Here is a 23,183-nt window from a genome sequence, read left to right as displayed (position 1 = left end):
TCCCGGGCGGACGGTCCCGCCCTGCCGGTGCCGGTGCCGTTCCCGGACCCCGGTCCCGCCCTGCCGGTGCCGTTCCCGGACCCCGGTCCCGCCCTGCCGGTGCCGGTGCCGTTCCCGGACCCCGGTCCCGCCCTGCCGGTGCCGGTGCCGTTCCCGGACCCCGGTCCCGCCCTGCCGGTGCCGGTGCCGTTCCCGGACCCCGGTCCCGCCCTGCCGGTGCCGGTGCCGTTCCCGGACCCCGGTCCCGCCCTGCCGGTGCCGGTGCCGTTCCCGTTGCGGGGCCGGGCCCGTCTCCGCCCCCGGCCGCCTCCTTCCCGCCGTGCCCCGCGCGGCGGCCCCGGAAGGCGGCGGGAGCGCTGAGGCGGCGGCCGGGCCAGGGGCGGTGAGGCGGCCGGGGTGGGAGCGTGAGGCGGCGGGGCCGGGCCGGGGGCAGTGGGAGCGCTGAGGCGGCGGGGCCGGGGGCAGTGGGAGCGGTGAGGCGGCCGGGCCGGGGGCAGTGGGAGCGGTGAGGCGGCCGGGCCGGGGGCAGTGGGAGCGCTGAGGCGGCAGGCTCGGGCCGGGGGTGGCGGGGGTCGAGCGCCGCTGGGGCCGGTGCTCCCGAGCCCCTCAGGATGTCGGGGCGCGGCCCGGGGAAGGCGCGGGGCGCTCGGCCGGGCCGGGCGGTGGGAGCTGCGCCGGTTCGCTCCGGGCCCGCGGGAATCACCGCCCCGGCCGAGCGTGTCCCACCCCAGGCCCGGCCCCGCTGCCCGGCGATGCCGGTAATCCCGGGCCATCTGGCGCTGTAATCCGCTGAATCCGGGGTTAGCTCCCGCGGAACCTGCAGCGTTCGGCTGGAAAACCGCGAGCCGGGTTGTGTCACACACATGGCCTGGGCTGCCTGGGAGACCCCTGCACAGTCAAGCGTCAGCCCAAATCAACTGATTTGATTAAAATTTCTTCTTCCAGGTCTTGGTAGAAGTTTGTCTCTGAAAGCCTGGAAGGGAATACAGGTCAGAACGCTTTAATTTGCTTCATTACATTGATAGTTTTTCAGCTCAAATAAATTGTTGTTAAATAATGCAAATAATACTCGGTAGCTGGGAATCAGCCTGCTGGAGCTGTCCAGTGAGGCTCTAAGGCTTTAAATTGAGTTTTAAATTGTGGCTTAAGATTTAACCCGGGTGCTGACTGCATCGAGGGCTGTTTGAGGATGGGCTGTGCTCTCCTGGGGTTAGAAACTGCCCTGAGGGAGTAAAGAACCATCATGATGCATGTCTGATCAGAAATGCATCCTCTCTTTTGTTAACTTCTTTTTAGAGCATAATGACTTCTACGGATGATAAGCTGCTGGGTGAGAAGCTGCAGTATTATTACAGCAGCAGTGAGGGTGAGGATGAAGACAGCGAGAAGGAGGATAAGGAGGGGGAGAGCAGCATTCCTGAAAGTGTGGGCGAGGTGGAGCTCAGCAGCGATGGCAGCGCTGTCAACACAGGTATCATCAGATCAATGCACTTCTGTAAATCCTTTGTTTGCTGGAAACTTTGTATGTTATTCTCAAATTCTTTTTTTGAAATTAAACTTCTGGGTTTATGCATATTTGAGTCAGAGGGTGATCAATTCCTGGCTGTTGTCTAACCTTTTTTTAATATCTGACTTCTCTGAGACAGTTCAAATTCAGCATTATGTCTGAAACAGTCAGGCTTTGGATAGAAAGCTGAGACAAGGCTGGCTTGTACAATTTGGTCGATAATATATCATTATTTTTGTTCTGATGAAAGCCATGCTAACAGTAGGGGAACTCTTGTAGACTGGTGGTTCTATTTCAAGAGCACAGTTATTAATCTTTGGGACAATTACAAGAGTAGCCTAGTTAAATAAACTGTAGCCTTCTTATTAAAAAAAATAGAAACTCAAAGACATGCAAATGGCAAATGCGTTTTTCACAGATACAAAAACATTTATGACAGGGTCGCTGTTTTACTGATTTATAAGTTATTCCTTGATAGTAAATGGTGGGTGAAGTTGTATTGCTTTTTTTATTTGAAATGTCTCCACCTTTAATGGCAGGTCCCAAGGGAGTCATTAATGACTGGAGGAGGTTTAAGCAGCTGGAGACGGAGCAGCGGCAGGAGCAGCGCAGGGAGATGGAGAGGCTCATCAAGAAGCTCTCCATGACCTGCAGGTCTCACCTGGATGACGAGGCTGAGAAGCAAAAACAGAAAGAGCTTCAGGAAAAAATCAATGGAAAGGTAGGATGGCACAAAGAATTTAAAAGGCCACTTAAGTGTTTAACAGTTTAGTTTGCCTGTGGTGACAAATAAGTGACTTGGCTGCTATACCAAAGAAGGCCAGAAGGTTTTCCCAGATTTCTCATCTGTTGATCAAGTAAGTCAACTTCAGGGGATTAATGTGAAGAGTTGTACAGCCAAAGTGTGAATGCTGCCTCCCCTGCCTGAAACTAGGAGCCCTTATTAATTTAGTATTTTGTAAGTGGGTGTTGAAAATTCAGCTCTGAGCTCCAGAAATTGAAGACGTTGGAGGTAGCGAATGGTTTTAATCAGCTGGGCTGTAAACTGGCCCTGAGCTGTAGTCAGAAAAGTTACTGATTTGCAGATGTGTTTGTGCCTTCAGATGGTGAGAGTTGGCTGTGCTCTCCTGTATCTTGAGTGATGCAGATGAGTTTAAAGAAGCAAGTGAACAGATATAAAATACATAAAATCCTGTTAATTTCAATTCTGCAGGCACAATGGTGCCACAGAATGTTAACTGCAAAGCTAAATGAAAAGCTGATAAGGAAAGAGCTCATCTTGGGTCAGGCACAGTTTCCAAATCAGCGCTCCCAGCGTGGTGAAAGCACATGGCCACCATTAACCTGGATTAAAGTGGGAGCACGGAGCAGCCACTTGTGTTATTAGTGCAGCTTGTGGAAACTGGAATACTCAGGGCTGAAATCGCTGTTCCCTCTAGACATGGTTTCTAATTAGAGGAGAATGGAGTGTAATGCACAGGGTGCTTGAGCCTTCATGGGTTGCACTTCACAGTTATTAAAGATGAGTGACCCACATTAATCCTCTCGATTCACATTCTCGTTATGTAAGTGACCCATATCGTGGTGCAGCAGTTTTTCAGGAATCTCTGTGTGTGTTTTCAGATGACTTTACAAGAATACAACATGATCCACAACGATGAGGACGACGAGGAGTTCCTGCAGCGCTACAGGAAGCAGCGGATGGAGGAGATGAGGCAGCAGTTGTACAGTGGGCAGCAGTTCAAGCAGGTGTTTGAGATCACCAGCGGAGAGGCTTTTCTGGACACCGTGGACAAAGAGCACAAGAGCACACTGATCATGATCCATATTTACGAGGATGACATCCCTGGCACTGAATCCCTGAATGGCTGCATGATCTGCCTGGCTGCTGAGTACCCAACAGTGAAATTCTGCAGAGTGAAGAGTTCCCTCATTGGTGCCAGCACTCGCTTCACTAACAATGCCCTGCCAGCCCTGCTGGTCTACAAGGCAGGGGAGCTCATTGGCAATTTCGTGCGCATCACTGACCAGCTTGGAGAAGATTTTTTTGCTGTAGACCTGGAGGCTTTTCTGCAGGAATGTGGTTTGCTGCCAGAAAAAGACGTACTGCTGCTGACTTCTATACATAACCCATCTGCGTGCTACAGTGAAGACAGTGATCTGGAAATAGACTGAGGCATTCGTGCCAAGGGCCCGTAGGTGTAGCTGTGTGTGGGATGTTCTTGTGCTAGGGATTGTTTCCTCTCCTCCATCGTGTGGGTATGTATTCCTCCCCTTCATGCACTTTGACTTCTGCTCATTAAAAATAACAACACATTCCTAACATTTTCTAAATTAATTCTGTATCTACAACTAAAACAGTCTAATTTCCATGCAATTCAAATGTGTTTTACTTACCACGAAGTTCTGACATAATTCAGTCAATTTGGGAAATTGTCTGTTGTCATGTCTCAGAGTCCTTGCACATTTCAGTTGAGATGTGGCCACCAACTCTCTAAGACAAGAACTGAGACCGCAAATAAGAGTTTTTAAAATTCAAGACTTACTAACCTGGTGCTGAACTGCTCCAGTTAAAAGTGTGAGGTCCCGTGTTCCATTCCACAATTTGCAATCTCCTTCCTGGGAGTATCTTGCTCTAACACTTGGCCTTAAATTTTCCTTCCTTTCTCGCTTACAAATAACAACAACCCCTGGCTTCATCCTGAAAATTGCTTTTCAGCCTGAAGAAAGTTCTTCTTCCCTTAACCTTCCCTGAGACTTAAATGCAATTACAGCTCTTTATACATTCCTGGGTTTTAAAATACCCATCCTTGGAGTTCATAGTAGTCACTTGATCAGAAAATGAGCCCTGCCTCTTCAGAGAGACTGTCTGCTACAAAGAGTTCCAACGTCTGCTGAGCAGCAGCAAGGAGAATTTTGTTGGCAAAATGCAAAATTAGGACTTGAATAACCTCAGAATTTCATCTCATGCTAAAATTATTAAATCAGTGCTAAAGTTCTTTTCTGTCTGCCTTCAGTAGTAGTGAGTAGACTATCATTACCTAAATACATGACCCAATGTAATGCCATGTTTAATGATTAAATTTAATTGCAATTTTTATGTAAAACACTTTGGAACACCAGGAAGAGTTGCACATGTGTCTGTGGATCTTAATAGGATCTTAGTAAGAATGGATCTTGGGCTACAAAAAGGAGAATTTCTAACTGTATCTATTTAAACTGTGTTTTAAAAAGTATGAGCAGAAAAATAAATAATCTGTAATTTAAAATGACTGAGTTGGCACAGATTGTAGCTGATTTAAGGAAATTGGCAAAAATCCAGGTTTTCAAATGTGGTGAGAGATTATTTCTTTTCATCTGAGAGTTGCAGAAAAAAACCCTATGTAAGTTATATGAAATTAAATCACTGAGTGTGGATATCAGCACATTTAAGGAACATATCAAAGTAACTGTAACTCATATCCAGGATGAGATTCAGTGAAGTCTGTTGTGCAGACAGGATGCATTTTAGCATCAGCATAAAACCTGTCTTGGAGAGGGGATCAAGGCAGAGCTGTCTGCTTGAGTTGCTTTGAAGTTTTATTTTTATAAAGTGCTTTTTTTTAATTTTTTGCCCCCTAGGCAGCAAAACTGTAACAGGATCAAACCCTCTCCTGCTGCTGTGTGTCCAGTGGCCAGCAGCAAGGTGACTCCTGGTGAGGAGCCTCCTGTGCTCAGGTGTGGGAGAGGTGGTTTGCAGAGCCAGTAGCAAAAAAGGAGAAGAAAAAAGGTCTGAATCCAATTAATCATTGATCTGGAAGAATATAACGAGCGCCAGGGAGTGAGGGGAGAGAAGCTGTGCCCTAACCCTGCTGCTCCTTCATGCACAGGCTGTGAGACAGAGAGGAGGCTGAGCTGGGAAAAAGCTGCTGCTGCTGCTTTTGCTCTTTCTTGAAGCTGAATTTTCAAGGAGTTCTATAAATAGGAGTTGAAAAAGCACTTGTCAGGTAGGTGTGTTCCCTCTGGGAAATGTTTTGTTTTGGAAGGAGCAGCGCAGTGCAGGGAGGCAGCCAGGAGTGACAGGTAATACAGGCCCTCGTGGCATCACAGTTAATGATGTTCCAATACCAACAGCAGAGTTTGGGCATGGAATGTGAGTGCACAAAGAAGCACAGAGGGTTGTTTGGCAAGGGCAGGAATGAAATCCCAGGGTGAGCTCAACATGGACATTTAGTCGTGGTGCCAGCATGGGTGCAGGACAAGATTTAGCAAGGAAAAGATTACACTGAGTTTTTCTGGCCTCCCATCTGCCTCTGCTTTGTAAAATGTTCAAAATACGCCTTTGCTGAAAATCCAAACAAGGTTTCCTGGAGACTCCCTCCAGCAGGGGATTGCTGTTCTCCTCCTGCTGTCATCGCCTCCAAGGCCACACAACCCACAAGGCTGTTTTCATTGTTGCTGCAGGAACCCAGGCAGCCCCATCCTCCTGTCCTGTCCATCCCTACCGCAGGCAAGCCACAGCTGGGCTCCTCAAGGCCTGCTTAAAAATACAGAGGGTGTCCTGCCAGCTGTGTTTGCCAAGACTCAAACAGAGGGTACTTCTGGCAGCGCTCTCTGCTCCAGCCCCACAGCACAGCAGAGCCCTTGGCGGGGTTGGGTGGTGCTGGTGGCCACACCAAACTCCACCATGGGAGGATGCAAACACTGCCATGGCTGGAAAACCAGCACAGGAAACAGGAGCTCAGCAGTGCTGGGCTGGGACAGGCTCTGTGTGCAGGGCTGTGGGTGCCCAGGCTCCTGAGGGGGAGTTCAGTGGCGTGCTGGGTGCTGTGCCTGGGGTTGGTACGTGTTGGTCCTTCAAAGAAACCATTTCAAAGCTTTTCCTGCTAGCAGGAGAGAGGTGCTTTGCTGTCCTGGGCTGGTCGGAAGGGGTGCCAGGTTTGCCAGTGGGGCTCAGCTGAGCTGGTTCCCAGTGGAACATTCCTGCCTGGTGGCAGAGAGCGCCCGGGCCGCTGTGGCTGTGCCCGGGGGGCTCTGGTGCGGTTATCGGCTGTCCCAAGGCCGCGCTGGCAGCCGGCGATAGCCACGAGCACACGCAGGATGTTTGTGGTTTAACTGAAACGAGCCGAGCTCGTGCCTCTCACCAGATGGATGGGAAGGATGCTCGGAGCAGCTCCTGCCGGGCAGGGCGGTCACACGCACAGCTGGGAGTGAGCTGGGCTGCCTGGAGGCGCGTGTGGGTGGGGAGGGACCCTGTCCTGCCCTTGGATTGCCGCCCACCACACGGTGGGGCTGGGAGCACTGCGCTGTCCAGGGGAGCACAGAGCAGGTGAGGCTGCCTGCTGTGCCCTCAGGGGTCCTGCTGGCCTCTCTGCCTCCCCACATCCCGATGGAGGAAACTAAAAACCAGACCATATCCTGGTAATGCCATTTCTGAAGGGCTAAAGAGAGTGAGTGACAAGGCTTGTGTCTTGGGAGTCTCTGCTTGCAGATGTTCCTGTGCTGTGATGTTCTCCTACCACATTCCTGCCAAGGCACCGGCCCTTTAAAACTCCCTAGTTTAAAATTCCTGTAACATCTCCCTGGGAATCCTGCCGGGATGGAGCAGAGGCTCAGGAGTGCTCCCCTCCTCCAGGACAGCACAGGAAGGAGCTGCAGCTGCATGTTCTCTTACAGACTGTGGCTATTTCATGTCTACAAAACACCCAGGCAGCCAGAGCTATTTGTGGATAGTTTTTATGTGATAGAAATACACAATGTTGGTCTAAGTGCTATGTCACCATGGAATTACAGAATATCCTGAATTGGAAGCGACCCACAAACATCATCACAGTCCAACTCCTGGCCCTGCCCAGGACAACCCCAGCAATCCCACCCTGTGCCTGAGAGCATTGTGCAAACACTCTGATCAGTGGCATTGCTGCAGCACGGGGCCGGGGCTGGAGGGGAGCAAAGTTCAACCCAGGACACTCAGAGACCCCCATGGAAGCATCTAAGGGAGGGTGATTGCTTCATTTATTGCTTAAGGTGCAGTCAGCAATGACCCAGCACAGTACTGGTGAGCACAGCCAGAAATAGAGGAGTTTTTTAAATTGTTTATTATTTTAAATACCTTTTTTTCCTGGAGCTTAACCAGGATCTGATGGGGATCAAGGCCGGTGACAGTGGCTGCCAGCTACCATGTGGCTGGGCTGGGCAAGGACTGAGGTGTGTTTTGGGAGGACAGAAGCAGGCTGTGTGTGCTGTGAGGATGTGTTTGCTGAGCTGTTAGTGCAGAGAAGGGTGATGGAAGAGACTCCATCCCTTTGTGGGCACAGAGGTAGCATCTCTCTCTGAGCAGCCCTGGGTTGGCAGCCAGTGGCACATGCCAGGGTCCAAGCCAGCATGACACAGGAGGTCTGGGGACCTGACCTCATGCTCCTCTCTGGTCTCCAGGAGAGTCAGTGCTTTGGTGCTGGGCAGGCTGTTGCAGGAGAATTGGATCAGAACAGGCTTCTACTGCAAGCTCAGCCACTACTGGGCACCACAAACCCTGTGTCCTCCCCATCCCTCTGCACCCCCTCTGCATCCCTCGGGCAGCTCACTGCTTCACCAGGTGCAGCAGGGGAGGAGGGAGTGCTCCCTGGGCTCTGGGCTCCTGTTCTGAGCAGGGAGGAGAGGCTACTGGAAATAGATGTGTGAAGAAAAATTGGACTCCTGGCGAGTAAGAATTAAGTCGGTGCTAACCAGTTAACTAAAATGAAATTTTTCCAGTCTTCACGAATTCTGAAAATGGTTTTCAGGCATAACATGGATATGACCCCTCTGGAAGAGGGGCTGCTGGTGGCCTGGTGCTGGGAGGCAGCAGGGATTGAAGGTGACAAAGCACTGGGGAGTCCAGAGTGTCGCTGGGGAACTTCAAAGCTGTTTTGTGCAAGGGATTCACTTTTGAGAGAACTCAGTCTGCTGAGGACAGAGCTGGCAGCCACACTCCCGGGGCACTCGAGCTTTTCAGAGGGCAGGGAGCAGCCTCTCCTCGAGGGCTGGCACAGAGGACAGCCAGGGTGGGACCATGCCCTGTCCTGGTTCTGTTCAGCACAGGGGTGGCAGGTTCCTGAATCCCCACCATTCACTGTAGGAAGGAACAGGACGCTCAGCACCAGGCTGGGAGCTCAGCTCAGCCTGCACCAGGGCAAGGACAGTCCCTACCTGGGCAGGTGATCCCTGCTAGAGCTCTGCAGAGGACCCACCAGCCCGAGGGCTGCCGTGTTCCGCAGCACCCGGCACGTGGAACGCCACGTACGGGCACTTCTTCACATTGAGGCACACGAGCTTCTCGAGGGACGCCGTCTTCACGATCTCAAAGCCAGCTGCTCCGCCAAATGTACTGGGTTTCCAGTACTCTGGGGAGCAGATGGGATTCCCAAAAAGCCCCTTCAGGGAAAATGGAGCTCCGATCTCCACCATGCTTTCCCCAAAAATGCCGTTGGGTTGGGGTTTCTCGAGCAGCAAGCCTGGGTAAAACTCCAGAGCGTCAATGTCTCCATACAGCTCTTGCAGCTCTGCTGCCTTCTCTTCCTCTCCTGCACCAAGTGAACATCAGAGTGCTTTAGCAAGGGAATCACACCTGGATTGGTTTGCAGTGGGCAAAGGGAGGGTGGGAGCCTCGCAGGCAGTGGCAAGCCTGAGTTCCAGGTCAGGGACTGTCCTCTGGACAGCCCCCAGGAGGAAGGACCCCTGCATCCCCTGCATCAGCCCAGTCTGCCCCACTGTGGGGCCATGAGCAGGCAGGGCAGGGATGGGCAGGAGCGGCTGCTGTGCTGGGCAAGCCCGGGGGCAGAGGGGCAGCTCATGGCCTCGTACTCACCCATGATACAGAGCACCTCCCCTGCCCCAGCAAAGCCCCAGGAGCAGCAGTGCAGCCCTACCTGTCAGCTCCTGGAAGGACTTGTAGGGCTTCATGCCAAACCTTTTCCGATACTCGTTGAAGGGCTGTAGCCTCAGCTGCCGGGACTCCTTGATGACCCCGACAGCCACGTGCAGGACATTGGCATTGATGGTCTGTCCCCCACCGATCTGCAGGGGAGAGCACAAGAACAGCACACATCAGGCACAAGGCAGCATCAGCTCCAGAAGGCCACCACACTAAAGCATGCATGCCCTGGGCTCGTGTTGTGGACACCAGCACACCCCTGCAGCAGCAAGAGGAGCGGCAGTGGGTGGACAGTGCAAAAGCAGCTGTAGAGCAGCTTGGGCAGGGCAGCTCTGTTCCCAGGGCAGGGGACAGGGCAGAAGTTCAGGAGGGACAGTCACCCAGTGACCTGGGAGGATGAGAGGGATTTCAGGCTCACTGGGAGATCCCAAAGGCCCAAAGGTGCCCAAAGGCTCAGCTGAGCTACTTGGCAGAAGAGGCTCAGGAATGGAGCCGCAGTCGCTCGGAAGAAAACATCCATGCGATGGCAGCAAAGAACAGTGCCAGACGCTGCTCCCCTGCCGGGCGGGGAGATCCCGGCTTCCACAGGCTCCTGGCACCACCGGAGTGTTTACTACAGAGCACCAAGGGCAACGGGGACTGCCAGGGCCGGCCTTGCTGCGGTGCTGCAGGAGAGGACTCCTGATGTGCCCGTCAGGAGCTGCCCTGGGCACACTCGGTGTGACGTGCCCCACTGCGTACGTGTCCCTCCTGGGGAGGGCAGAGCTGGACCTTACCCTTCCTGCCACCTGCTTGGAAAAGGACTCCACCAGTGCCTCCACGCCGTAGTCCATGAGCATGGAGGTGTTGTAGAGGAACTGCTTGTAGCTGTACTCCTGTCCCTGGATGACGAAGGAGTCGGGCATCAGCCCGTGCCAGTGGTAGAGCTGGTTGAACTCCACCGCGATGCGATTCCGGTACTGGAACTGTGACCCGAACAACAGCTCGGGGTCGAACTTGAGGCTCAGGTAGTACCCACTGAGGTGCTGGACGTAGTCTTCAACAACGATCTTGATGGTCTCCCCTGGGCAGGAGAAAAGAAGCAGCTGGCAGCAGCAGGAGCCACCAGCTCTGTGCCTGAGATGTCACCCACATCTCCCACAGCAGCCATCCACCTCCTCCTGACCATTTTTGATGGACCAGAACCAATTTTTTTGTTATATGATCCAAAACAAACGATTCCCAGAAGGATGCCAGGGGAACTGCCTCAAAGGCAGTGTGGCCATTACCCTCAAAAGGAGGCTGCCCAGCGTGTGAGCCCTTGGGGGCCGCCCAGGGGGGTGGGACAGGGCGGTGCCAGCTCCTCACCGATGAGGATGAGCCGCGCCGTCTGGAAGAGCTGCTCGTCGCTCCAGGTGGGGTGGTCCCGCTTGAGCAGGTCGCAGACGCGGTTGTGCTCTCGCAGCCAGAGCGTGGCGTACACGCAGAGCCCCGGCAGCAGCCCGAACACCTCCTGCCCCACCGCCAGCTGCTGCTCCCTGGGCACGCCCGACGGGTACACCATGTGCACCGGAGCCTCGGTGACCATGGGCGGGTACACCTCGCCATCCACCACCTGGGGGCACGACAACGACAGGGCAGAGAGGGCAGAGGGAACAAAAACATCCCAGTAAAAGCCTGCCCAGCCAGGAGCTGCCTCCCTGAGGGCACCACATCTGCTCTCCTGCAAGAGGTGAGTGGAGTGGAAACACCTCCCTCAGAGCCCCAAACGCCTGCTGCTGTCAGGGCAGCTGCACCCCAAAGATTGTCCCCCAGCCAGCAGCTACACAGGGCATCAGGACTGGGTCTCCCACAAGCTGCCAGAGGAACATGGGCTTCAAACAACCCTGGCTCACAGGGCTGGGGTGTGTTTCAGTTGTGCTGCGTGGTACCTGGAATTTCAGCTTCCCATCTCGGAAGAGGCGCAGCTGGTGCTGCCGCTGCAGGTTGTCCCCGTACAGATGTCCCAGGTCCACCTGTGGAGAGAGCAGGGCATCAAGGCTGCTCTGAGAGAGACAGGGACCCCAGCACCCCTCGCTCCTGCTGCCTCCGTGCCCTCACCCCGTGCCCCAGGGCCTTGGTGAAGCCGCGTCCCATCTTCCCAGATGTCTTGAAGAACTGGTGGGTGAAGTGCTGGGCGAAGAAGGCAAACATCATGTTGGTGCCGCGGGGATCAGCTTCAAACTTCTGCCGCAGCAGGAACCTCTCTGCCAGGAGCTGGGGGTCGGGGAGCTGCAGCTTCCCTGCAAAGGATGGAGGTTGAGGGCAGATGCCCAATGCCAACCCAGCTGGGTACTGGTGCTGTCTGCAGGGTTGCTGGTGGCATCTGCTGCAGCATCAGGCACAGACTCATCCTCACAGACACCTTGCAGCCCTCTCACACAGGCCATGACATGCCCCAGCAGCTCCGCCTGAGCTGTCCCAGCAGCAATCCAGATGCCATCAGGCTCCTCCTGCTGCAGGGCCAGCCTGGGCAGGACAGCAGTAGCACGTGGCACCGCCAGTGGTGCCTTGCAGATGTGTCCATGGCAGCAAAAGCCTGGCCCTGGCTGGGTGGGAAACACTGGCAGCATGTCCCTCGGCCCAGGCACATACCTTTGGTGCCCATGGGCGTGGGGCAGTCGTCCGGCACGGGCGGGAGCACGCGGGTGTAGTAGCTGACGTTGGCATAGGCCTCCCAGCTGATGTAGCCATAGTCAGAGTTGAACGTGGGGGGGCTGGGGATGAGATTGGCACGAACTGAAAGGAGAGAGGGGATTCACCACTGTGGGGCTTGGGCAGCAACCCACAGGCTCTGCCTCTGGTCCCTGCCTGCTCTGTGCTGCCAGACACGGCCCCCGGCACCCCAAAACCCGAAAGGTACCAGCAGTGGAGGCATGTGGATGTCCTGGGCTTTGCTGCAAGCCTTTTAAAGGCTGCAATTCCCTGCAGAAAAGGAGGGCTCATGCTGATGTGCTAAGTGTATTCTTGGATGATGAATGAGATGACAAACCCATAGAAATGGTGAAGCCAAGAGCCAGAGCCTTGTGAGCGTGTCGCTACGGCTCCAAGAGCTGGAACCTAAATATTTATGCAAAGTGATGAATATGGGGACATGAGTAACGAGGGCCATATTTCCACAGCCTGCTCTCTGTGCAGCTGTGGAAGAGCTCCTTGGCCTGGGGAGTGCAGCATGCCAAGAACTGCTCATGTTTTCCAGCCAGCTGGCAGCTTGGCACAGTGCTGGGGACCCACTGCAACCAGGCTGGGCAGCCCCCCCAGGCACAGTGACAGTGTGACAGGGTGATGGAGGGACAGGGTGACAACCTTCTGGGTCTCCTGGTGAGGTGACTCAAGCCTGATGCCCACCCTGCTGACAGGAGCTGCTCAGCATCGCTGCAGCCCTGCTGCCCCCAGCCCCACATCTGTCCATGCCAAGGGCTTCTCGAGTCCTGCTGAAGCCCCTCTCCAACCCCTCACCTGTCAGCACGAGCCTCATGAGCGTGTCCCTGATGAAGGTGCTGTTGATAATGTCCCAAAACCACTTGAAGTGGGTCAGGATGAAGTGGTAGAAGGCAGGACTGGGCTTCAGCAGGTTGTGGAGACGTGTCCAGAACTCGGCTGGGGGAGACAGACCAGTCACTGTCCGTGCTGAGGAGCCAGCCCAGCCACACCTGCTGCCAGTGCGCACTGTGGGCACGGTGCTGCCCTGGCACCCACGGGTGCAGACCCCGGGGAGAGGCACTTACGGGAGGTGCAGTTGACCCCGTAGTACCCCGTCCGCGTGCAGTCACACTCGTATCCTCTCAGGCCGACCCTCACACACACCCCTTGGTTCTGGCAGGGGAAATAGCAACAGGGGTTCACTGCAGGGAGAGAGAGAGACATCACCATCCAGCCACCACGTCACTGCCCCTGGTGGCTCCCTGCTCCTCAGGGGGGGACACAGCCCAGCTGGGCCCAGCTCAGGAGAGGAGGTGCTGTGCTGCAGGAGCCAAGCCCTGCCCTGTTGTGGTGCTCTCCCCCATGCCTGGGGGCGTAGCTGTGTGCCTGGGGGGCTGCTGTGCCCCCGGAGCCCCAGCACAGGATGAAGGCGTGCAAACAGCAGCGGTGTTAATAACAACAGCCATTGTCAGGGCAGTTTGCTTTGGCAGGGGCCCTGCACGGCCCCGAGCGGATGGAAAGGGCCTCTCCGGGCTCACTCCCGGCCCCCGCCCGGCCCCTTCCTCCACCACCTTCATGCCCAGCCTGCAGGGATGAGATAAGGGCCCCTTCCAGCCCTTCCCAGGGCGGTGGGATCACATGGCACAGGGAGACCCCCTGGCACAGAGCAGCTCCCAGGCTGAGGCAGCACCATCCACTCCAAGCCTCTCCGCTTTGTCCCAGAGCAGGAAGATCCTTGTAACTCCACCATCCACAGCCCCTCCAAGAGCAGCAGACCTCAGAGAAGCACAGTCCAGGGTAGCCAGAGACTCCTCTGCCTTCCGTCAGCCCAAGGAATGCTCTAGAATTTGGGATGTTCTCTGTCACAGCTGCCTCCTGAAATCCTCACCAGTGGCATCCTCAACTCACCAAGCCCGGTCTGTCCCCATAGACCCTGGACAGAGCCTTTGTGCCAGGAGGAGGGAAGTGCCTAAAGCCCAGACCCCTGGAGCACACTGGAAGCTGCCAGCCCCACCAGGACACACAGCACTCATGGACAAAGGTGCCACCAACACGATGCCCAGCTCTGGAGCTGCTGGCTGCAGGAACGGGGACAGGCAGCACACCCTGAGTGCTGCAGAGGCCAACAGCCACTGCCAGTGTGCCCAGTGTCACAGCTGGGGGAGGAAGGGCTCCCAAGTCCATCAGCTGCTCCATGGGGCTCGTGAGCTCACCAGGCCCCTGCCAGACCTGCTTCAGGTTCTTCTGGAATTTGGGAACAGGTTCCATTGCTGGGGCAGTGGGATGGGCATGCAGAACAGAAACCACATTTTTTCATAGGAAATTGCAGCTAAAAATTAACATCTTTGAAAAATAATGCTGATTTTGACCTCAGTTGCTTAGTCTCCCAACAGCCACATACACGGGGCAGGGCAGGGGCTCCCCAGGAGCCCAGGGCTCAGCCTTAGGGTTATATAAACCCTATCCCAAACCCCTAACCAAAACCCTAACCCAAATCTCTCACGGAACAGGGCCCAACTTGCAAAGACATGTTCAGCTCCCAGCACTTCCATCAGGCTCCCTTTCATGTCAGATCTTTTCATGTCTCCAGACGGGAGGCAGCAGGCAGGATCTTATTTATCTCAGACAAATTAAGGTCAGACCACCCGTTCAGAGTTTTGCAAGATGGAAATTTTTGGAAAGGGGGAGGTGTTGCAGCACAGCTGGAGCATCCTCTGGGCTATTCCCACGCCGGTAGCTCCACACTCGGCTCTGCTGCAGACCCGGCAAAGGCCCCGAAGAGCAGCCCCGTGCCGTGCCCAGGGGAAGCCGGGCTGCTGTGGGCGCCGCAGCCACAGGGCTGGGAGGATGCTCTGTGTCCTGCCCCGTCTCTCCAGCTGATCTGGGGTGTCAGGAGAAGCTAGCAGTGGCGGGGCCCTCCCCGGTGCGGGGCTCGATGGCACGTCGTGCCGAGCCCTCCTCCGAGGCGGGTCTGGCAGCGGGCCGGGCCGGGCCGGGCTGTCTCCTCCCACGGTTCACAGCCGTGTCAGTGCCGCGGGGTCCCGGAGGTGGGGTGGGAGCAGCATGTTCCAGCCAGAAGGGTGGGAAGGGGATGGAGCGTGTCCTGGCCCGCGACACCAACCCCTCAGATCCTGACGGAGCCTCCCTCCGCAGCAGCTCCGTGCCTCTCCACGCCCCGGCCAGGAATCCTGTGCCGGCCTTGCCAGCGCGGCTCCAGGTATGGGGAGAGCGCTCCACAGGGAGCGCGGCCCCTCCGTGCCGCCAGGGCTGGTGCACACGCTCCATCACCGCTGAAAAATGCCACATTTCGGGGACAACATCCGTTCTGCAAACCGCAGCCAAAGCAACCTGGGGTGAATCATGGCCGGGATGGAGCTGCGCTCGCTGGATGGGCCATGGCCCCGCTGCCGCAGCCTTTGAAGGCGATGGAGCACTTACGCACTTGTTTTTCTGACCCAGGAAGGTTCTCTCGGGCCCACGAACTATTCACAGCACACACACCACAGCCAGATTGTCATCTGCAACCACTTCTGGCAGCACCACGAGCAGGAGCAGCGTGCCAGGGCCACAGCTGTGCTCCACGTGGGCTCAGAGATCTTCCCCTGCACCTGAGCCAGGCTGCCTGCCCGGGACGGGCTGGAGGGGTGGCACAGCCCCAGGGCTCCCATGTGGTTTCACTCTGCAGACCAGGCTGACTCTGTGAGCCCCACTGCAGAGGGGATGTGCTGGGAGGAGCTGCAGACCACGGGCAATGTAAACAGACACGAACACAGAGCAGCTCTGCCAGGGGGCCCCACCGTGCTTCACACAGCGGGGCCTGTGCCCAGCCTGCCCCGTGCCTGGGGCTCGGGCACACGGTGATGCTGGGGTGCTGCCACTGCTCCCGTTTGGCAGAGTGGGTTGTGCAATGGCTGCTGAGAGGACGGTCGGGTTTACTTTGCAAGAACACTTAACAAAACTGCACCCCTGAAGGCAAGTTAGCAGCCAAGGGCAATATCTGCAGGGAAAACTGAGAAACACCTTGGGACCAGCCTGGCTCTGCTCACAGCCAGAGGAAAAGTCTACAGAGAACAAACACCATGGCTCAGGGCCAAGGCGCAGCCTGTGAGGAGTCAAGTGGAGTGCGCTGAGCAGCAAATATCAAGTGAGCAGGAGATCCCTCAGCCCAACATCCTGTTATTTGGTCTTTGAGAGCAGATCCGAGGACCAGATTAGGGCTTTGGTCCTCCTGGAGCAACAGGAGAGGGGAGAAGCAGAGCCCAGACGCTCTGCTGACAGCACCTCGGGGCACAGCACAGTTCCCCTAATTTCTCAATCAGATATCTCCCTCCCTAATTAAGGCTTGGACAAAAGCCGTCCTTTCATGTATATCATGTATCCCAGGTATTTTTTTCCCCACATAATGAAATGTCTTTGATTGTGCTGTGCAGCAGTCAGCTCCAGGGCTGCACCCTCCTCTGTCCCAGCTGCTTCAGGCACGTGGATCCCCAGCATGTCCCCAGGCCCTGTCCTGCACTCAGCTGGACACACAGATGCTGGCCCCAGGTGTCCTCAACTCTCAGAGGAACTCCTCAGGAAGATAAGACACGTGTAAAGAGATGGCCAAGCCAGAGAAGGAGCAGTGCAGAGGCTGTCCCTTGCCTGTCCCCACCACCTGTGTCCAGCCCAGCCGGTGACAGCCAGGTCTGTCCCCTGGGGGCCCTTCCTTCAGCAGATGTGGCTGACGTGCCCTGCAGTGCGGTGCCTGCCACCTCCCCAGCCAGCACCCAGCCCCGTTTCTGGTGGCTGGACTTGTCACATCCTGTGGGGTCACGCCCCAGCTCCTGGAGCCCCTGGGATGGCAGCCATGGGATCCATGCAGCCATGGCTCATGTTCCCTTTCTGGAACATTCACAGCCAAAACAGGAAAGTCTGCACCTTGAGGTCACTGGTTTTGCAGAGGCCCAGCTGCTCCAGCATGGAGAATTCCCTGCTCTCCTGGCAGGATGGGGTGGGAAGGGGTGCAGGCAGTGGGAAGGGCAACACGCCCTGCTCTGCGCCAGCTCTGCTCAGCCCAAACCCGCTTGGTTTGGGTCACTTCTGCCACGGTCCCGCTCCCCTGCCATGGGGGTGCCTGCTGCACTCCACATGCTCAGCCTGTGCACATTCTGGGGACTCTTGGGTGTGGGCACCTCACTCCCCACAGCGGAAGGTTGAGCTGGGCAGGCTGCTGGAGATGGGGTCACCGTTGGCACCAGCTGAACACAGCTGGCCAGAGACCCTTGAGAGATGCAGCCCCTGTGCCTGGGCTCATTTTGCTGAGAATGTTACTTTAGAGTGGAATTGTAAAATCTGACAAGGGCCTCAAGTCCATGCTGGTTTTCTTCAGGGAGTAAGGTGATTTCATAGAAGAGGGACTGGAATCAATGCCCTGGGTAAGGATCTGGAGGCATCTGCACAGTGGAGGCTGGGGATGGAGCTGATGGGGTTGGAGAAAAGGTTTTGTTTTTAGCCACATGCTCCATTGATGCCTGCCATATCAGCCTTATTCCTCGACATCTCTTGGTGTGCCTGAGGTTGGGCAGCACGTGGTGAATTCCTGCAGCACATGGTTATGGGAACAAAACTGTGGCTGAGGCCACCAGAGCCATCCCTGCTGCTCCCAGCCCTCCATCCCCACTCCGTCAGTGTCACCGGGAGTGTGTTTGGGGACAGCGGGAAGGGCCCTGGCTGCCAGCACGCACGGGGACTGTCCCCGTTTCCTTGGAGAAGCCCTGCCCTCAGCCCGGAGGTGGGGCCGGCCCGGGTGGCCGCGGTCCTGGCGGGGGTCCAGCCCTGCCGTGCGTCCCCGGCCGCCTCGGGCCAGCGATGTCTCCCCCGGGCCCTGCGTGTGGTCCCTGCGCGGCCGCTGCGGGAGGCGGAGGGGAAGTTTGTTCTACCCGGGCGCTTTCGCTCCCAGCCAGGCGTGACGGGCCAAAACCTGCGGCTCCGGGCACCCTGACCCGGGCGGGGGTCGTGGGGCTCCTGCCGGCCGCCCCTGCCCACCCTGCCTGCCCTCCGCCCCGGACGCGGAGGGCACCGGCGGGCGAGGATCAGCCGGGGGTGGCGAGTGCGATCCCGCCCGGGACCCGCCGGACCGCGGCCCGGTCCCGCAGCGCTCCCCGCTTCCCCGGGACTCCCGGTACCGGACCCTGCGGGACCAGCTCCCCTCGCGCCCCCCGGTGCCGAATGCCCCCTGTTCGGGATGTCGCCGCTCCACCGGTACCGACTCCCCCGCGTCTCCCTCCCTCCTCCCGGTGCGGTCCCGCCCCGCGTACCGGAGCCGGTGCCGGCGGCGCTCCCGGCGGCGCAGAACAGCACGGCGTGGGCGAGCAGCAGCCGCAGCCCCGCGGCCGGCGGGGCCCGGGCCCGGCACCCACCGCCCATGGCGAGAGGCAGCTCCGCCGCGTCCCGCCGTACACCCGGCACGGCCCCGCCGCCCCCGCCCCCGCCGCGCCGCCTCCCGCCCCCGACGGGACGGGACGGGGCCGCCTCCGACAGCCCGGCCCGCCGGGGGCTGCCCCGGCTGCGCTCCCCTCCCCTGGTCCCCTCGGCCACCCTTGCATCCCCAGCCGTGCCCCATCCGTGTCTGTCCCGCGAACCCCAAGTTCCGCCGTTTCCCTCGCAGTTTCCACCTATTTCCACACCCAGCTTCTGGTCCCCACGTCCCGCTGCATCCCCACGCCCGTGCCCTCGTTCCCACGTCCCCCCACATCCCTGGTCCACACCCTGATCCCAGGTGCCCCAGGTCTCCATGCCCATCCCCTGATCTCCCTGCCGTTGTGGTGCTGCCCGGCTGCGCCCGGAGCCCGGCTGCCCACAGCCGCCAGCGGCCAGAAAAGCTGAGTTTATCGCCGAAACCATCGCTGGGTGCTTCCTGCCGGATGCTTTGTTCCCAGCACCAACCGCTGGCAGCAGAGACAGGATCCAGCCAGCCCAGCCCGGGCAGGCTCCAGCCACCCCACAGGAATCGTGTGGGGCTGGGAGAGGCTCTGCATGGGGCTCTGGGGTAGGCGAGAGCGTGGTGGGCTGCAGACCTTGCTGGGATGTCCCCGCACTGTGGAACGCAGAGCTCAGAGCCTGCGGTTGCTGCCCCTCTCCTGTGCTGTGCTGTGGAAGTGGCAGAGACTCCAGCAGAGGGCTGGCTGAGGGTGAGGATTATCGCGGGTTTGCTGAGCTGCAGGAAGCCCTGGCAGGCAGGGGGAGCACAGTTCCTGCGTGGGTCCTGCTTGATTCCTCTGCAGGGTTTCAGCAGCAGGAAGGGAGTGTCCTCACAGGGCAAATGGCTTTCACAGGTGTCCAAAAATGAACAAGGGCCTCAGATCCAGCTTCAGCAGGCAAATGCACCAGCCATGACATAAACATGAGCTCAGTGGGTTCTCGATGCGCTCACACAGGGTGGGGACACTGTCTCTGCCTCCCACTGGCAAACTCACACAGGGAATTGGGGCAGGTTTTGCTGGATGTGTGCAGTTGGTGCAGTCAGCATGTGCCGGGGCCACTGCTGCTCCTGCCCCCTGCCCGCCTCCCCAGCGTGTCACAGCCTCAAGGAAGGCAGTGGTTCACCCTCTGGGTGGATTTCCCCTCCATTCCCTCCTGCAGCATCACCAGCCCCAGCTCTGGCCTGTCCCCCTCCCGTCCTGCACCCACTGCTTGACACTGTTGACCGCAGCACGTGTGACCTGGCACAGCCTGACCCCTTCCCCCTGCAGGCCAGCCCAGCAGCTCTTGGGGATGTCCTGCTCCAGCAGCCTTCCCATTCTCACTGCCTCCTCCTTCCCTCTCATCAGGTTTTAATAACCACCCTCTTGCACAATATAGGAAATGGTTGCAACAGCCCGGGGCCAGCTGTCTCGCCAGGGCTGCCGAGGGGCTGCCACAAAGGGGCTGTCCTGGCACTGCTGGGTGAGGGAGGGGCTCTGCTGCTGGCTGCAGGGTGTCCTGCAGACCCCCAGCACTCCTGGTGTCTCTCGAGTACCCAGACCCTCACTCCAGTGCTCAGCTGTAAAGCAGCAGCCACTGAAGTCCCTGGTGCCAGCCCCGGCTGCCAGCAGACCTCCCGTGACTGTCTGAGCTGCAGCCCACGGTGTCTGACCTCAAGGATGGCAGCCAGCCCTGGGTGCCCAGAGGAGCTCCTGTCCCCAGCCAGGGCAGAGGAGGGGGGTGCTGCTTGGGCGCTGTGTGAGACTGATCCTGCAGCCTTGGAGCAAGGCCAGGGCCACCTGAGGCACAGAGGGCACTGCGGGGATTGGCCACAGGCTTGGCTACCTGGGCACTGGGTCTGGCCAGCAAACGCCCTGACACCACTCCGGAGTAGAAAGGGGATCTCCGGTGCGGTGCTGCCAAATCCCACGTGTGCCTCACTGCATGGCCTGGGGGAAGGCAGGAGAGGAGCAGACCCCGCTCGGGCGTGGCCGTTTTGGGGCTGTTGGTGCTGCCCATGGGGTGGCCGCGGAATGGCTGCCGCCCTTCGGCTGCAGTGTGTGCCAGGAAGGAGAAGGCAAATTCGGAGCCGTGCTGGGATGCACAAGAGCCTCGCCTGAGGCACCAGTGAGAGGTCACCGCCCCGGTCACGGCACCGCGTGTGTGTTCCGGCGGGGACGGCGGGGCCCCGGTGCTGCGGGCGCGTCCTCCGTGGGGAGGCAGCAGAGCACCGCCGATGGCAGCGCGGCGGCGGCGGCGGGAGGCGCTGGGCGGCGCTGGGAGGCGCTGGGAGGCACGAAGCATCGCTGGTCCTATGCTGCTCCGCCTTGGGCCGCCCCGCATCTCCCCTTCGGTCCCCGGAGCCCCTCACTCCCCGTGTTTGGGGCCGTGCTGCCCCCGGAATCCGAAATGTAACTGGAACGGGAGAGCGGGACACAAGAACCCGTGGCGGGTCGGTACCCAAAATCCTTCCCCTCATCTTCTCAAGGATGCTGGAGCCATGGGAGCACCTGTGCCGTGGGGATGCCTGGTGCTGCGGCCCCACAGCCGTGAGAGAAGGGGCAAAGCAGCAGCTCAGGGAGACCACCCAGGCAGGGAGCAGAGCTGAGGGGCAGCCAGGCAGGGGCACCCCACAAGTCCCCAGTCCAGGCTGTCAGGACTCTGCTCCTCTGATCCCAGGGGATCTGCATGGCCGTGGAGCATCCCTGGGCTGACCCGTCCTTGTCCATCCCTGAGCAGCTCCTCTGTGGGCTGTGGTTCAGTGGGGCAGCGTTGACCGTGGGCTGCAGGGGATAGACAGAGAGCACAGAGGCTGAACCCCACATTTTTCTGCTGTGAGGTTAAGAGGGGACCGATGGCAGTCCTCGTGGGGAAGGTCCCCAAGAGCCACAGAAACACGGGCACAGCAGATGCTGATGGCTGGAGCCCCTCAGGGCATTGCTCAGTGCTAGTCCCCTCTGGCTGGCTCAGGGGGGCTGTGTGGGCACAGGGCCAAGCGGGGCTAGCAGCGGGGCAGCCCAGGGGGAGAAACCCTCCCCGATGGCTGGACAGGGCTGGCGGCCCCTTCCCCAGCTCCGCCGGGCACAGCAGCGGAGGACCCAGCATTTCCTCCGGCATGGGGAGCTGACAGACAGTTTGGGGGGCTACAAATCAGAATTGAAAAGCCCGAGCTGGACAGGCTGTCTGGGAACTCGTAACCTGAGCCCCAGGAAAGGAGGACTCAGGAAAGCGCTTTCAGCAATCATATTCATCATCTTCAGCTCAGCCCAGCCCCGCCACCGCCAACGCCTCCCGCACGCAGATAGAGCCGCCGGCTCAGACAAATAAATGCTTCCAGCTTCCCGGTGGATGCGGCAGGTCAGGGAGCATCTGATGCCAATTACCCGCGGTGTAGGGTTCCGCGGGCAGCCCGCGCAGAGAGGCGGCTCCGCGCCCCGACCCTCCCGCCCGCCTCTGCCCCGGCCACAGCCTGCGCGGACACCTACACGTCCCCTCGTGTGCGGGGTGGCCCACGGGTCACCCTCTGCTCCCAGTGCCAGGGGAGATGGGGGCAACCAAGGGGAGAGTTTCAGCCTTCTGCTACAGGGGAAGAACGGCCCTGTGGCCCCGCGCTTTGGGCTCCTCCTTCCCGGATCAGAGACCGGCCCTGGGACCACTCACCCGAGCTCCTCGGGGGATGGTTGAAGGCCACTTCACCATATGATCGTCCCCACCAGCGCTGGCCACCAGCGTGTCCCTGCTGCCACTCCCTCTCAGGCTGTCCCCACACACGCGCCCACAACAGGGACCCTGCTCCCCGGCACGGGGCAGAGGGTGGAGGGACGCCCCAGCTGGTACAGCAGGTTTGGAGCTGTCCTGCCGAGGGGCTGGCAGAGCCCCGAGCGCTGGCAGCCCTTCCCAAGCAGTGGGAGGTGTGTTGGGGCTGTGCACGGCCATGTGACAGCGCATGGGTGCCCTGCACCCACTGTGTCCCTGGGGCAGCTCACCCCCACCTCCGGCCCTGAGCAAAGGACAGCTGTGGGAGCCTCTGTCAGATTCAGGTCCAAAATCAAAAGGGAACATGGAAACCCCTGGACAGGGCTGGGAAGGGTCCAGGTGTCCATCCCGAGGGGTGATGGCAGCCAGGCGCAGAGGTGCACAGGTGGCTCTGGGGGACACTGCACGTTCCCACCTCCCCAGGCTCGGGCCAGCCTGGATGTCCGTAATTGCCCAAAGGTCAGTGTCCCCAAGCCCGGGGCCACGTGTCGGAGAGACTGCGGGCAGGAACCTGACACGGACACGAGTCACTCGGGATCAACGCCGGGGGTCAGGAAATTACAAGGGACACGAACCTAAATACTCTGCACGTCCCCCCAGGTAATCAGGGGCCGGGCCAGATTCCAGCTGACAGCTTAAATGCCTTAATTCCTCAGCCGCCGTGGCTCGAGGGGGTCCCGTGTGCCGTGGGCTTCTCCCAAATGGTCTCTGAGCTGGAGATTTGTCTGTAATTGGAGGCGTGTTGCATTCCCCTGAAAGTAGCCAGGTCCCGCTGGAGGGGGGCTGCGGGAAGGCAGCAATTTCCCTCATGGAATTATTTACCTGATTAGAGAGTTTATTTTATCAAAATTGCTTCAGAATGGAGCTGCTCAGTGTGTCCAGCGCAGGGAGCTCCCCGGTGGGGCTGGCGGCCTGGAGACAGGTAAT

The 23,183-nt window shown here is 58.4% G+C and overlaps 2 protein-coding genes across 4 annotated transcripts; one reads left to right on the top strand and one right to left on the bottom strand.

The window, feature by feature from the left end:
* Nucleotides 1-269: 269 nt before the first annotated feature.
* On the top strand, nucleotides 270-4,777 carry PDCL (phosducin like). Its single transcript, XM_063409623.1, has 5 exons — nucleotides 270-382; nucleotides 946-989; nucleotides 1,297-1,471; nucleotides 2,047-2,228; nucleotides 3,131-4,777. Exons 3-5 carry the CDS (start codon nucleotides 1,303-1,305, stop codon nucleotides 3,680-3,682), a joined length of 903 nt encoding a protein of 300 aa, XP_063265693.1. The 5' UTR covers nucleotides 270-382; nucleotides 946-989; nucleotides 1,297-1,302; the 3' UTR covers nucleotides 3,683-4,777.
* Nucleotides 4,778-7,561: 2,784 nt separating this feature from the next.
* On the bottom strand, nucleotides 7,562-18,658 carry PTGS1 (prostaglandin-endoperoxide synthase 1). Of its 3 annotated transcripts, XM_063409621.1 has the most exons (11): nucleotides 18,356-18,658; nucleotides 13,145-13,232; nucleotides 12,876-13,016; nucleotides 12,012-12,155; nucleotides 11,478-11,659; nucleotides 11,309-11,392; nucleotides 10,746-10,992; nucleotides 10,175-10,461; nucleotides 9,394-9,541; nucleotides 8,675-9,048; nucleotides 7,562-8,597 (listed from the first exon to the last, which is right to left on the bottom strand). In XM_063409621.1, the coding sequence occupies exons 1-10, from the start codon at nucleotides 18,641-18,643 to the stop codon at nucleotides 8,693-8,695; spliced, it is 1,965 nt and encodes a 654-aa protein (XP_063265691.1). In that variant the 5' UTR covers nucleotides 18,644-18,658; the 3' UTR covers nucleotides 7,562-8,597; nucleotides 8,675-8,692. The 3 variants fall into 3 exon arrangements, with proteins under 3 accessions (XP_063265691.1, XP_063265690.1, XP_063265692.1); XM_063409620.1 differs by having other exon boundaries at nucleotides 7,562-9,048; XM_063409622.1 differs by having other exon boundaries at nucleotides 7,562-9,048; nucleotides 13,145-13,261; nucleotides 18,356-18,537.
* Between the last annotated feature and the right edge of the window lie 4,525 nt (nucleotides 18,659-23,183).

This window comes from Prinia subflava, chromosome 12 (assembly GCF_021018805.1).
Source record: "Prinia subflava isolate CZ2003 ecotype Zambia chromosome 12, Cam_Psub_1.2, whole genome shotgun sequence".
Classification (NCBI taxonomy): domain Eukaryota; kingdom Metazoa; phylum Chordata; class Aves; order Passeriformes; family Cisticolidae; genus Prinia; species Prinia subflava.
Note: the sequence above shows the minus strand (reverse complement) of the source record. Positions and strands in the feature narration are given on the sequence as shown.

Coding starts and splice junctions, on each gene's coding strand:
- PDCL (XM_063409623.1), top strand. CDS start 1,303: ATGACTTCTACGGATGATAAGCTGCTGGGTGAGAAGCTGCAGTATTAT. Junction 1,472..2,046: donor TGGCAGCGCTGTCAACACAG/GTATCATCAGAT, acceptor CTTTAATGGCAG/GTCCCAAGGGAGTCATTAAT. Junction 2,229..3,130: donor AGGAAAAAATCAATGGAAAG/GTAGGATGGCAC, acceptor GTGTGTTTTCAG/ATGACTTTACAAGAATACAA.
- PTGS1 (XM_063409620.1), bottom strand. CDS start 18,643: ATGCAAGGGTGGCCGAGGGGACCAGGGGAGGGGAGCGCAGCCGGGGCA. Junction 12,156..12,875: donor CATGAGGCTCGTGCTGACAG/GTGAGGGGTTGG, acceptor CTCTCCTTTCAG/TTCGTGCCAATCTCATCCCC. Junction 11,393..11,477: donor CCAAGGCCCTGGGGCACGGG/GTGAGGGCACGG, acceptor CTCTCTCCACAG/GTGGACCTGGGACATCTGTA.